This window comes from Topomyia yanbarensis, chromosome 3 (genome assembly GCF_030247195.1).
Source record: "Topomyia yanbarensis strain Yona2022 chromosome 3, ASM3024719v1, whole genome shotgun sequence".
NCBI classification, from domain to species: Eukaryota; Metazoa; Arthropoda; class Insecta; order Diptera; family Culicidae; genus Topomyia; species Topomyia yanbarensis.
Genome location: NC_080672.1, coordinates 231,395,354 through 231,410,480, shown reverse-complemented (window position 1 = coordinate 231,410,480; position 15,127 = coordinate 231,395,354). Strand labels below are relative to the sequence as shown.

At 37.6% G+C, this 15,127-nt stretch overlaps 2 protein-coding genes across 4 annotated transcripts in view; both read right to left on the bottom strand.

Annotated features, from left to right (window-relative positions):
* LOC131688993 (cytokine receptor-like) overlaps positions 1 to 15,127 on the bottom strand; it is an 860,358-nt gene that overhangs the window by 771,201 nt on the left and 74,030 nt on the right. The gene's annotated exons all lie outside the window — the stretch shown is intronic.
* Positions 571 to 15,127, bottom strand: part of LOC131688994 (uncharacterized) — a 39,271-nt gene continuing 24,714 nt past the window's right edge. Inside the window, exon 2 of the mRNA XM_058973711.1 lies at positions 571 to 3,272. Within this exon, the coding sequence (XP_058829694.1) occupies positions 682 to 2,145 (1,464 nt within the window). The 5' untranslated portion in view covers positions 2,146 to 3,272 and the 3' untranslated portion in view covers positions 571 to 681. The remainder of the gene's footprint in view (positions 3,273 to 15,127) is intronic.

Here is a 15,127-nt window from a genome sequence, read left to right as displayed (position 1 = left end):
TCAGTCGCATGCGACTAATGCACCATGGCGAATGGTTTCTGTGGACTATATTGGTCCTCTTCCAAAAAGCAAACGTGCATCCTAAATACTGCCGTTCATTCCTCCACTGGGTTTAGTCCTCATTTCATTATAAACGGGTGTGAAATGGCATCTGCGGATGACTTCAGCAGGATGTCCGGTGAGGGTGACCTAGAAACAAGACACCAACAGTTAGACAAAATCTGGGAGATTGTGATCAAGAATTTGGCAAAGGCAAGCGAGAGCATTCGACATCAATACAACTTGCGCCATGGAAAATATGCCAAGCCGTTCAACGAGGGACAAATGGTGTACCGTCGAATGCACTCGAGTCTTACAATGCTAAACTTGGACCACAATACTTACCGGCAAAAATTATCACCAAAAGGAGTGTATCCTCCTACGAGCTGGAGGATTTAGCAGGTAAAAATCTCGGAGTTTGGCCAGCAAATCTCCTTAAATCAGCATAAAAAAAATCTTTTCCGTGCCGTCTGTGGACTGACGTTATGCTTTTACATGGATTACTCACTTGGGAGTTTTCCAAAAGCAGCCGTCAGTTCCCCACCGGCAACACCACGGACTTTAGTCCGAATAAAAAAAAAAAAGTTTCTCTGTCCTCTCTATTAAATTCGAGGAAGACCAAAACTGCTGCGGGAAGGTTCTTCAAAACCATCCCTCCTGCAATTTTTCAGAGCCACACTCGCGCAGTGTGGTAAACAAACATCCGCACAACATATATGCTCTGGCACCGGTGACGGTTACGGTGGGGTGGAATTCTCCACTTAAATACAAGTATATTACACCGTACCGTCGTTTGGTCAACGGATGCATACACAACACTATCTGCCGTACTCGGCAAACCGAAAAATAAAAGTCTTTTGAGCCACACTCACGCAGTGAGGTAATCAAATAATTATTCACACACTTTAAAACATATAAATTTAACACCGTGCAGGAATCAGGAATCAGAATATATTGGCTTAAATGGCACGTTCCCCGTATGTAGTCGGGGATTTGTGCCTTGCCGTGTGTTTTCATCATTTCCTGAGCGGAAGGAAAGGATAAGGAGGTGTGGGGAAGTAGAATTGGAAGGGTGGGAAAAATAACAGCACACAAACAAAAATAAAGTAGTTCAACTTGCCTGCGAATAAGCCTAAAGTCTTTACCACATTGGATAAGAAACTTTAGTATGTCTCTGAGTTTCAGTCGTCCAAACATAGTTTCGTCTATATACGGACGGCCGAAGACTCGAAATCGCAATTGCGCTACCGCTGGACAGTTGCATATTAGATGATATAAGGTTCCGTAGTCGGTTTCACAAAGATCACATGAAAAAGACTCAGCGCGCTGAATAGTTTCCATGTGATAATTGAGTTTGCAGTGGCCGGTTAAAGCCCTGGTCAGCATGCCGCAGTGGAGCTTCGAAAAATGTAGGAGATTTTTCGAAATCACTGGGCACGGTTGTTCTAGAAACGCCTTTGTTTGGCGACACGTTTGTAGATTTCTCCAATAATTGCGGTGCTCGGATAAAGCCCAGGACCGTATTTTTTCCTTTATCCAACTTGTCGAAATTGGCAGCGCGGGCTTAGGACCAACGAAGTCAATCGCTGAACCTGCCCTGGCCAATTCGTCAGCACATTCATTTCCAGTAATACCAGAATGTTCGGGCACCCAGACAAGGTAGATAGTGTTGACAATGCTTAGTTCTTCGATTTGGGTTCGGCACGCGATCACTAGCTTGGACCGGGATTTGTCTGAGCTAAGGGCCTTGATTGCAGCCTGACTATCGGAGCAGAAGTTTATGACTCTGCTGGACGAACTCAGTTGAAGGGCCGATTGTACCCCGCACATAATCGCAAAGATTTCTGCTTGGAATACAATACAGTATCTACCTAGTGAGTGAGATTGTTCCAATCTCATTTCACGACAGTAGACACCAGCACCAGCACGTCCCTCCATCAGAGAACCGTCAGTGTAACAGACCACTTGCGTTTGTTGTTGTCTTTCCATAAAGCCAGACAACCACTCCTCTTGAGAGGGAATCTTCACATGGAATGTCCTGTAAGGAAAACTACATGCGAGTGTAATATCGCTGGGAGCAAGCATATCTTCACCCCATGTAACCATTTGTGACCACAATCGTGTATGACTGGTAGCAAGATCAACATGGTTACTGTTCTAAAGCCCAGTAACCTGCAGTCTGTATGCACATGATAGTGCCTCTTGTTTGAGGTGTATGTGTAATGGTTTGATATTTAGAAGTGCCCCAAGAGCAGCAGTCGGAGTCGTGGTGAAAGCACCAGTCAACGCCATGAGCGCCATTCTTTGCAGATGGTTTAGCTTTGACTGGACTGTCACCACCTCTCCCCTCTGCCACCACACAAGGCATCCGTATGACAGTATTGGACTACAATTGTCGTGTAAGTCCAATAGATGTATTTAGGTTTAAGACCCCAGGTCTTTCCAAAAGTTCGTCTGCACTGCCCGAAGACCATGCACGCTTTCTTGACTCTGAACTCAATGTGAGCAGACCAATTCAGTTTGCAATCCAATATGACTCCAACGTATTTGACTTGATCTGCACACAGTAGCTCAGAATCAAAGAACTGCAAGGGACGAACCCCGGTTGTTATTCGCTTCTTCGTGAAAAGAACCATTGAAGTTTTACTTGGGTTAACTGATAGTTTAACTTGTCGACACCACTGTTCGACAGCTCTTAATGCCTGTTGCATTAAGTCAAAGATTGTTCCGATGCAAAATCCAGTAATTAGTATTTGGTAGTCGTCAGCAAACCCGTAGGTTGGAAATCCAAGCTCATTGAGTTTCTTCAACAAGCCGTCAGCTACCAAGTTCCATAACAAAGGTGACAGAACGCCGCCCTGAGGACAACCGCAAATACTCAACTTCCGTATCTCAGCCTGTCGCAGTGACGAGCAATTATGCGGTTACTAAGCATTGCGGTTATCCAACCCGAGATACATGCAGGTATCCCATGACCGCGTGTCGCTTCCAGAATAGATTGGAAGGACACATTGTCAAAAGCACCCTCAATATCTAAAAAAACACCTAAGCTAGATTGCTTGAGCGAGAAGGCTTTCTCAATGTTGTAAACAACATCGTGAAGCAGAGTGATCGTGGATTTCCCACACTGATATGCATGTTGCATTTTGTGCAGTGGATATTCAACTAAACTAACGTTCCTGATGTGATGATCGATTATCCGTTCCAAAGCTTTCAGAAGAAAAGAACTTAAGCTGATGGGCCTCAAACTCTTGGCTTCTTCATAGCTTGAGAGCCCCCCTTTGGGAATTAATCTAACAGTGATTTCTCGCCATGCTTTCGGGATATACCCGGTAGCAAGACTGGAAAGCAAAATCTTTTTTAAGACATGTTTAAGAATATCAAATCCCTTTTGCAGTAGCACGGGAAGTATTCCATCTTTTCCGGGTGATTTGTATGGGCAAAGCTGTCAACTGCCCACTTAACCGATTCAGTGGAAACCAATGTGCGTTCTAACGCCCACGAGTCCGAATCACCAGAATGAGATCTGTGAACATTGTTCAACTCCGGATCGATACAACCTAGAAAGTGTGTGTCGAAGATACAATTAAGAACATCTTTTTCGTCCGTCACATAAACACCATCTCTGGTTTTTAAGGAGTTCATCTGAAAATCATTCGATTTGGAGAGAATTTTATTTAACCTGCTAGCCTCGTTCAGACTGGAGACATAGGTTGTGCCAGCCAGCCCGTTCTGCAGATCTAAGACATTTCTTATATGCACTACGAGCTGACCTGAAAGCCCTGGAATCATCACGCTGACGCCAGTGCCAAGCTCTTCTCATAACTTTCTTCATTCTTTCAAGCTCAGCCCTCCACCAAGTCGATTTAACAGTACGAAGTACTCCCTCCCAGTACGAAGTACTCCCTCCCAGATCTCGCAAAAGTTGGACGGACGGCATTTCACGTGGGTTAGTCATGTCTGTCTTGTAGTAAGCAATGAAGGCAGTGTTAAGTAACTTTCCAAAATAGAAGTTTCCTTTATGGAAATACGGTTCTTGAACCAATGCTATGAAAACTTTACCTTCCTACATGAGTCGAGATAAATTCATAGTTGCTGTACGTTTATGCTGGAGATTTATTTGTGCTATTCTAACCATTGTTGATTAGAGAACTGTACATTTCATTTCCAACATAAATTGCACAACAACTAGAGGACACCAAGCGAGTTGGGATGGTAACGCATATAGCAAGCCATATCAGGTTTAAATGGGACACGATCATTTGATTCCCACGATTTGCGAAGAAAATAATGATCCACTGTGTCAGAGATTTGCATAACACAGTAAGGGCAAAACCCAAAATGCTCCGTGCGCGACTGGCATATTTTAGACCCTCCAGTCATTAAGTCCTCGGCACGGAACTACACCTTGACTTAGGGTCTCCTACTTTCAGTCGCCTCCTACGACATGGGAGCAGGACCCCAGTGGTTCAATTCTTGGCCGGATACCACACGGCCTCTGGGCAGGTTCATCTGTACACATCGAAATTTGATAATCGAAACTCAACAAAACTTCACCGAACTACCATCAGCCGAGAGTCTCAGCAAACCCCCAGCCAACAAAAATTCGGCAAAATTAAGTGGATCATCGGTGAAAAAAAAAAAATCGGTGTGTAGAGTGAACGTTCCGCTGCGTAATGCAGCATCTTCCCAGGCTCCGTTCGCCATTGAGAATATTTTAAACCCCCTCAACAATTTTACCCATAGCACGGGTCGCATGACACTATGGATTTGTGGTTCCCTGTTTGGTGGATTTTTACCACTGGAACAGGTAATCCGTAGTGTAATGCTTAGCCAGTTGAAACAACCACTACCGACACTACACGGCTTATCTAGGCTGTTCGGAGAAAGAAGCTGACATTAAAGGACAACTTCCATAGATGGCCGAACAGCCAGCGCTACTCTACTACTCTAAACGTATGCCCCGGGACCTGGCGCGGCAGCGGCGAAGTGGGATTCACACACTTTAAAACATACAAATTTAACACCGTGCAAGTCCCGGACGTATCAAAAAAATTTCAGCCGTGTTCAGCAACATAAAATATTAACTTAACACAACCCCTTCTCTATGGGGGCACACGCACCTACTGGTGCACAAAATTGAAAAAATCCCCTTGTTTGGGACACAAAAAAAATCACTTATCCCTACTTCGATAGGGACACAAATAAATACACGCGGCTAATTCCCGACCGAAATAAAACTCGAAATCGCGCGGAAACGGTACAAAAATCACGAATAAAAACAATTTGCGACCGCCAATTTCGCGAACTGTTTTTTTGTTTTTCTCATAAAGAAAGGCAATCACTCTGAAAACCGACTTTTTAACCGAGGCCCGGAGGTCCGCGTCTCATATACCATTCGACTCAGTTCGTCGAAATTGACAAATGTCTGTATATGTGTGTGTTTACAAATCTCACTCACTTTTCTCATAGATGGCTGAACCGAATCGCTCAAACTTGATTTCAAATGAAAGGTATAACGCTCTCATAAGCTGCTATTGATTTTTTTTGTCGATCGGATTTTCGGTTCCGGAGTTACGGGCTTAAGAGAGTGGTCGCCCAGCAAATTCCCATATTAAATTTTAACACCATGATGTTCAAATGGTTTAATACATATCAAAAAGGGTGCAAAATAACTCGAATTTGCGGGTCTAGATCACTAATGATCATTCTAAGCAGCTTTGACCACATTGGCCACCTATGACGGTTCTTCATGCCACCAGGTACATTCCAAATTCGTAAGTTAATCTTACACCTTTTTCTTAGGGAATTCTTGACCGATTTTTATAAACTTCGTTTCAAATGAAAGATACAATACTCCCATGGATTGTTATTGAATTTCATTCGTATTTGACATTTGGTTCCGGAGTTACAGGTTGTTCATTGCGACCACATAGGAATTTCCCATATAAACAGATACAATCGTAATACTTCAAAGGTTAAAAATCCATTTCTATTTGCAAGTCTAGATACCATCATTTCTATTTACAAGACTAGATCACTGATGGCCAATCAAAGATTCTTTGAATATAATGTCCACTATCAACAGCTCCAAAATTTTCGAGTTCTGGACGTATTCCAGAATTAGTTACATCGATTACTCGGTGATAACTGAACCGTTTTTCATAAACCAAATCTCAAATGATGGGTATAATATGCGGTTGGGTGTTGCATACTCCATCAGCCCCCTCTCAGCTTCCCCTCACACCCTCTCTTCCTACATCAACCGACTGTAACTTTTTTTTAGTACAAATTTTATATTAAATGAGAGAATCTATCGACATTCTTACTATTCTTACTATAACTTTCAGCTATCAACTCGGTATCGTTTGTTGGTTTTAATCGACGATTTTATTAATTGTGTGTTTAGGCTAGCCTCAATTCGGTTGATTTCTTAGCTGTACTTTCGATTTAGGTATAACACTTTTTTTACATTTTAACGACATTTAATTAGCTAGAGATTACTGGGTAGGGAAAGTCATGAAAATTTGGAGTTCTAGTACTCCAGACGCCTTTCTACTACTTATGCGCAAATTAATAAGTATTGATGCCTTGTTAGCTTAGCGTCGACTATCAGAGATAGTACTTCATCAGCCTTTAACTTCGCGAATTCTGTAGCATAAGCACTCAAGTTAACTAGCAGAATTTTCATAATAACTTGCATCAACTTTAGACAATTCCAATACAGTGAAGATACGTTTTTAACAGCCCTTTGGTGAGTTTTAGGCTGTTAAAACAGGGATATTGAGAAAATCGGGACATATAATTTTCTTTCTTTTTAACAAACCGAAGCTCATTCTTCTTTAGTCCCTAGATATAGCTTCATAACCCTTTCCGATTATTTAGTGTAAATTTCGCTAAATAGGGCCAGACAGCGCAAAATTTAAAATAAAATAAAAATTGGGTTTTTTTCATATTAAGGATCTCTAAGACAAGAAAGATATGCTCAAGAAAAAAATTACTCGAATTCGACTTGGTTCGTCTGCTAGAGCTCATCAAACTACCAACTATCAATTTTCATATGAGGCTTACAAAATTTAAAAGTTTAAGAATTTGAAAATTTAAAAATTCTGAGTTTAAAAATTTAAAAATTTTGGGATTTAAAAATTTAAAAATTCAGTTTTTAAAGAACATTTAAAATTCAAAAATTTAAAGATTAAGAAATTCAAAAATTGAAGAATTAAAAAATCTAAAAATTTATAAATTTTAAAATTCAAAGATCTTAGAATTTGAAAATTTTATAGATTAAAAATATTAAAATTTAAAGAATTAAAAATTCAAAAATTTGAAAATTTAAAGATTTAAAAATTTAAGAATTTAAAAATTCGGGAATTTAAAAGTTCGGGAATTTAAAAACTTGAGGATTTGAAAATTTTAAAATTTGATGATTGAAGAATTTGAATATCCGGATTTAAAAATCTAAGAATCTAAAAATTTAAAATTTTATTATTTTAGGATTTAAAAATTTAAATATTTAAACATCTAAAAAAATTTAAATTTTAAGAACTAAGAATCTAAAATTTTTAAAATTTAAATGCTTAAGAATTAAAAAATTTAAGAATTTAAAAATCTAAAAAATTATGAAAATAAAAATAGAAAATTTAAAAATTTTTGGATTTTTAAATTTTTTTTGTATCATCAAATTTTTTGATTCTTAAATTTTAGATTTTTTAAATATTTAAATTCCAAAATTTTTAAAGATATAGAAATTTAAAAATTGAAGGATTTAAAAATTTAAGAATTCAAAAATTCAAAAATTTAAGAACTTAAAAATTTAAGGATATTAAAATTTAAAGATTTAACAGTTTAAAAAGATCAAAATTCAATAAAATTAAAAAATTTAGAATTTAAAAATCCAAAGATTTAAAAATTCAGTTATCAAAGAACATTTAAAAATTTAGGAATTCAAAAATAGAAAAATTCATAAATTTAAAGATTTAAAAATTTGTAAATTTTTAGATTTCAGAATTTGAAAATTTCACAATTTAAGAATTCAGAAATTCAAGAATTTTAAAATTTAAAGGTTTAAAAATTTAAGAAGCTGGGAATTTAAAAATTTAAAGATCTAAAATCCAAGAATTTAAAATTCAGAAATTTTACTACTTAGACATTTGAAAAATCAAAAAATTTGGTAATTTAAAAATCTAAAGCTTAAAAAATTAAAATCTAGAAGTTTTAAAATTTAGGAAGTTAAAAATAAAAATATTGATATTCAAAAGTTTAAATGCTTATAAATTTAAAAATCCAAAAAATTATGAATCTAAAAGTTTAGAATTTTCAAAATTTGAAAATTCATTGATTCAAAAATTTGAATATTTTGAAATTTGAACTTTTAAAACAAGAAACAAAAAAATTTGTATATAAAATTTAATAAACCAAAAAATTGTACATTCAAGTGAATCAATTTCCATTTTTTTTAAATGTTATGCTTTTGATTGTTTCACCTTCCACATCTAAAGCGTTCGTATGTTGAATGGCAACCTAAAAGGTACCCTGTTCTTAATTAAGTGTATTTCCACCTAAATACAATTAAAGGAACAACATCCAAAGCAAGGAGGAAAAGTGGATTAACCTGAAGCGGTCAAGGGACCAAGCGTACAAAGCATATAGCATACATATACTGTCGCCAGCTTGTTTCTCAAACCATCCTACTATTTACTAACGTTCAAAATCTCACTCCTATTTTTCCGATCTCCAAGCTTTGTGAACCCATTTTTTCTTTATGACGGAGGCTTCTTCATCTTCAAGTGCTACTGCAATTATCAATAGTTCTTCTTCTGTAAACTTTTCCGTTTTCTGTTTACTAGACACTTGCATTACGAAACCACTACATTCAACTCAACCACGAATACAAACAGCAAAGCAGACGTGCCTTTTTAGACACCAGTGAAACGTCGAGTGTCAACTGAAATCTAAGCACAAATCGTACTGGAAGTACTATGTGAACGAGCAGCGAAAAGAATTCGGCTTACCACATTGTATGTCATTTAATGGAGTTTTAGGAACCGACATTAAAGAAATTTTCCAACTGTTCTCCGAAAAATTTTCAAGCGTTTTTTTCGACGAGAGCTTTCCGGTACAAGTCGCTGCCGCCGCCAATCTAACTCCTTCTCTATGACGAATTATCAAGCGAATTGCGTCGATAATGCTGCCATTCTTGCAATTTCAAGCTGAAAGCACAGACTAACATGATGATGATGATGATGATGATGGTCCCACCTCATACCCCCACAAAGGTGTGAGCTGAACGATTTATCTAAAAGATAATTAATATTTTGATCCATAACAAAACCAGTTAACAAAAAGAAACGGACTGGTTCAATTTGCAGACAGAGCCTTTCCTTCAAAAGAACTTAACCAGATACATTTCGAATATTCCGCCAACAACCAGGGTCCATCAAGAAAATTTCCATTCCGGGAAGATACTTGATAGAATCGGGAATTGAACCCAATTGCTTCCATTTCCGATAATTCTCTGTAAGACTCCTCCCGCCTGACCATGACATTGGTACTACCACCTGCTAAGGTGAGAAGTGACGAGCCTAGTGGCAGTGCAGAGTCCGCTCGAGTTATATCATCCACATCATACCCCTTTATTGAAAGTTTCCTACCATTAACCCAAGGCAATCAAGGGATATTCCTATCCGAGAACATCCTTGATTGATCAGGAATTGAACCCGATATCTAGTTAGTTATCAGAAGGAGTCATCAAGACCCATACTCAACGAGCTAACTCCGTTATTACCGCTATCGCAGCAATAACCGAGATTAACTCTATTGTCGAGCAAAGTCAACACAACTCCATCATCAAATCAGACTCTGATCACAACATAAGTCTAAAAGCTTCGTTTCAACCCGATAAGCTTTTAGTGTTGGTCACCATGTGCGATTTCAAGTTAGTCTCTATCTGCTTAGCGCGCGCGTGGCTCAGACTTTTGTAGACATCTCATTATTTTTTAATAACTTTAATAAACAAGTAACAAAAACCATCATCATCATAGCGAATATAATAACTTAGTGTGACTAAATGCAAATATAAGAAGTGAAAAAATATACAATCTTCGTGGTATTACATAGTTATTCAAATAACTCCAAAATATAAAAATCCAAAAAATCTGTCTACAAAGCAGATTTTACGTGTTTTGAACTCCACCAATGTTGCTGCACGTTTAATATGTCTAGGCATCGAATTGAAAAAACTTATTCCTTTGTACAACAAGGAGTTCTGTGATCTACTAAATAAAAAGTTTGGTGTTCTTGCATCAGACGCGTTTCTAGTGTCGTATCTATGCACATCACATCTTTCAATTCGATCACACAAATATCGAGGCAGCATTCCATTCATAATTTTAAAAATGAACACCATTGTTAAGTAATAAATTCTTTGCTTCACAGAGAGCCATTGTAATGCGCTTAGCATGAAACTAGAGGAAGTGTATCTGTTACATTTTAAAATTAATCGCATGATTCTATTTTGCAATCGCTGTAACCTCAATATTTGTGTTTGATTGGCAAGAAACAAAATGGATGGGCAGAAGTCAATATGTGGTGAAACAATAGATTTATATAATAAAATTTTACTACTAATTGTTAAATCATTTTTCAGACGACACAATATACCATACTTTTTAGCAATCTTTTTGATGACATTGTCGATGTGAGACTTAAAGGTTAACTTGTCATCAATGATTATTCCAAGATATTTTAATTCACTAACGCGATCAATAGTCTCACCATTTACTTCAACGTTAACGTCAGGCCTATTATTAGCCGAAGAGATATATTTAGTTTTAGCAACATTTAACTTTAATTGTTTAAATTTTAACCAACGAGCAAGGGAATGCAAATCTTCGTTCAAATGCGCCACGGCTTCATCTATATGCTTAGCTGCAATGAACAGAACAGTGTCGTCAGCAAACAAATTTAAGTCACAAAAACTCGCCTCGTGTCATTTATGTACATAATAAATCAAATAGGACCTAAGACACTACCTTGCGGCACTCCAAGAGGATTGCCGAGAGGACTAGATACAAAATCGTTGAAACTAGTTTTCTGAGTTCTATCACATAAATAGTTTTCAAACCACTTATGTGCTATCCTTTCGATACCAAATCGCTCTACAGTTTTCAAAAGTAAAGGTTTCGAAATTGTCTCAAAAGCGCGTTTCAGATCCAAAAATACTGCAAAAATAGTCTCTTTAACCTCGATTTTCTCTTTCCATTTTGCTAACACTAGATTCAAAGCGGTTTCGCAAGAGTGTCCCTCTCGGTATCCCGATTGCTCCGGAATTAGAAAATTTTTATTATTTAAATAACTCATCAGCTGGCCTTTAACAACAAGTTCTAAAATTTTCTCTAATGTGTGCAACTTGTTAATGAGGCAGTACTCTTCGGCTTTATCCGTCCCAGTAACTTTGGGAATAGGAATCACAAGTGATTCCTTCCAAACTTTCGGCACGTACCCAGTTTGTAGCGATTCATTTACAAGGTCCAGCAGATCGTGTCCGATGACATGAAAGCAATCCTGTATCACTTTTGCGTTGACATTATCGATACCAGCCGATTTTCCCAAAGAAAAACAAATATCTTTCAATTGTTCAAAAGTGATTGGGTGAAATCCATCAAATCTACAGTTAATATTAATCGGCTGTGTTATTTCCACAGGTTCACTGACCAGCTCAATACTTTGATTGATCAGTTGCACACTGTTAACGAAATAACTGTTCAATTTTTCAGCTATTATTTGCTCAGATTGTTCTTCTACCCCGTTAAAAGTTATGGACTGCGAGGAACTACGTTTAGGTTTAATTAAATTCTTTAGGATTTTCCATAACTCTTTGCTGTTGTTTTGATGTTGATCGATCTTCCTTTGAATGTACTCACATTTGGTCTTTTTCAAAGCTCGTGAATAAATATTTCGCGCGTGTGTGTACCCATTCCAAAGACGTTCACTATTAGTTCTGCAAAATTTCTTGTACTTTTTATCCCTTTTACGTTTCAGGCGCAAAAGATCTAAAGAGTACCAGCTGTTCGAGTTATTTAAATTAACATACTTTTGAGAAACTAAACTATTTGTACACTCTTTTAACACATTAGTTAGAACAGCTGCCTTGTTATCCAAATTTCCATTCAATTCTGTAAAATTCAGGCTTCTCGAAACCAGTTGAGACATGGCTTGTTTCGAATATCTTTTCCAGCACTTAATTTATCCTCATCACGGTTTGGTTCATTCTCTAGCAAAATTGAAATTGTCTCATGATCTGAAATTTTACAATCGGCCTCTACATACGAATGAACCCCATCAAAATTGGAATACACGTGATCTATCAATGTTCTACTGTGTCTGGAAATTCTTGTAAACTCACTAACCGTTTGCTTGAAATTGAAAAACTCAGCCAACTGCCTCAACTGATTCGAATTTTGATCGTTGAGCCAATCAATATTGAAATCGCCCGAGATTACATTAAGTTTGCTTAAATCAACAAAATTCTCCCATCAGTTTTCTAAAATTTCTAAAAATCGTCGATCGCTAGAGCTAGGAGAATGGTATACTACTGCAAAGTTTCCGGTCTGCATGCCTCTTTCAACTGATATACCCAAGAACCAATTATTATCAACTGCTTCGTTTAACCGAACGTTAAATTTAATCTATTCTTTGGCGTAAATAGCAACTCCACCGGTATGTCTGGAATGAGATAGGCAAAAAGCAACTTTATAACCCGGAATGCTATACTGATCAAATGCATCAGCATCAACAATATGTGTTTCTGATAGAAAAACCAACAATGGACGTTTGTTTTCTACAAGATGTCGCATTGCAACAAAGTTTGTAGACAACCCAGCTATATTTAAACATAATACTTCAGACAGCCTCCCGTTTGTTAGTTGCTATTCACTCAACAAAACGTTGCTTTTTTCGATTCTAGCAGTCTCCGATACACTGAACACTGCTTACTAAATGCCGCATGGTTTACGTCCAAATTCATTTTGCGTTCACTATTCTTTTTTATACAATTCACACATTTAAAATCAGTTGACGAGCATTCAGATGTTCTATGTGCTCCATTACATCTGGAGCATGTTTCTTTATTAACGCATCCCCTACTCTTATGACCAAATTCTCCACAGTTGAAGCAGCGCAGCACGTTAAAGGTCTCTAAAGCAGAACACCTATTCCAACCAATGTTCACCGTACGGGCTGACATCAGGCCACTATAAGTGTTCTTATCAACTTCAATTATAACATTGTATTTGTTATATTTGAAGCGTGGATTTTCAAAATTGGCAACAACTTTAACATAATCGACCGGAATGCCCTCATTCTGATTCTTTAATAAGTCAACGAAAACTTCCTCCGAGTATCGATCACTCATCCCTATTATTTTCAACTTCTGTTTACCGGGTATCGGTATAACAGCATTATACTTTTCACCCAGATTGCTTACAATGTTTTCTTTCACCGATTCAATATTATCCCGAGTTGCACACTCCACAATAATCGAGCCATCTTTACCTTTTTTAAAGTTGCTAATTTTGTGCACCTTTGGATCTAATTTATTTTTTAATTCATTCCTCGTGTCGTCACTCGATTGCAACGGCTCGACGGGTTTAATCCAATGACCGGGCGAGCCTTACGTTTCGTTTGACTTCTAGTTCTAATTTTATTCTACTATTTTTATCAATAACCTCGTCATTATTTCCATCATCGTCTATTTCAATTAACATCGGTTCATCTTCTTTATTCGTCAAATTTTTTTCTTTTTCTACTGGGATTCCCGTCAGATTCAGAATGAACCTTCCTATTACTAAAATTCCTCTTTCTGTTCATTCCAACTAATTCAATTTCACGCTGAACATTTTCATTAAAACAACTTTTCGAATCTTCCAACTTTTTGGCAACACTGTTTTCCAAGCTAGCCAATTTACTCTCGAGAGAGTTGTTGAAAGACCTGATCAATTTTTCTATTCCGTTTTCTACAGCGATGTTTATCTGTGCATCGATGTTTTTTCGGACATCAGTGAGAGACTCAGAAATGGAAGCGAATTGTTCCATCTTCTTATTCAACTCAATGGATATCGAACTGACATCCTGCACACCAGAAGACTGATCTGATAAACACTTCGCACACTTGTAGCAAAGACTTGCATTATCAGCCACCCAATTTGCCATGGCCTTTGTTAAACCGGGACATTTTTTATGATATTTATCACCGCAAAAAAGACATACAACAAGGCCTTCGGCGAGACTCACCGCGCCCATACACTTTGCACACAGGCCGCTCATTATAGGCAAATTAAACTACAGCTGGAGAAGCGGGACAATACAAAAGAACAATATAACACTGCGTCTTCCACTGCGGACAAGCTTATAAAGCCAGCCGCAGCGAAATGAAATCTGAAAATCACAGAAGAATAATAGTCTGTATGACTACACACTATACTTATCTGAATGATATTTCGATTAGCAATAGGTGCCCACAAAGTTTTCAACGAAAAGTAAAGTATTTCACACGATTTAACCGATTGATGCTTACGCACTCTGTCACACAAGTTACCATATTCACTTTCACAACCTTTCAGACCTAACACTATGAGGGAATTCCCTCAAAAAATATCGATCCAGCAAGTTTCCCAGAACACTAGCTCCACCTTTTATTCACAGTCCCAAACATTCATTTGCTGGTGGGTTACCCCTCAGGTTTGGGAACAATTTTTTTCTAGTGGTCTATCCCCATATGATTGTTTATATGTCAGTGGCGCCATAATTTCAAGTGCGGCCGCAGCCCCAACTACAAATATATTTAAAATGATCGTTAATGAGGGCGAAGCATTGTTTTCGAGTGTTATGTCTGTGCTGAAAGCATCTAGTTCCCCGTGTCCCAATGGCGTTCCCTCGATTGTTGTCAAAAAGTGCATCAGCGGGCTTCTTGAACCACTTCGGTGAGTCTTCGTGCTATCACTCACTACTGGAACATACCCCTTCCTGCTAGAAAGCAGCGCACATGTTCATAATTCATAAAAAAGGAAACAAATCGAACATTGATAATTAT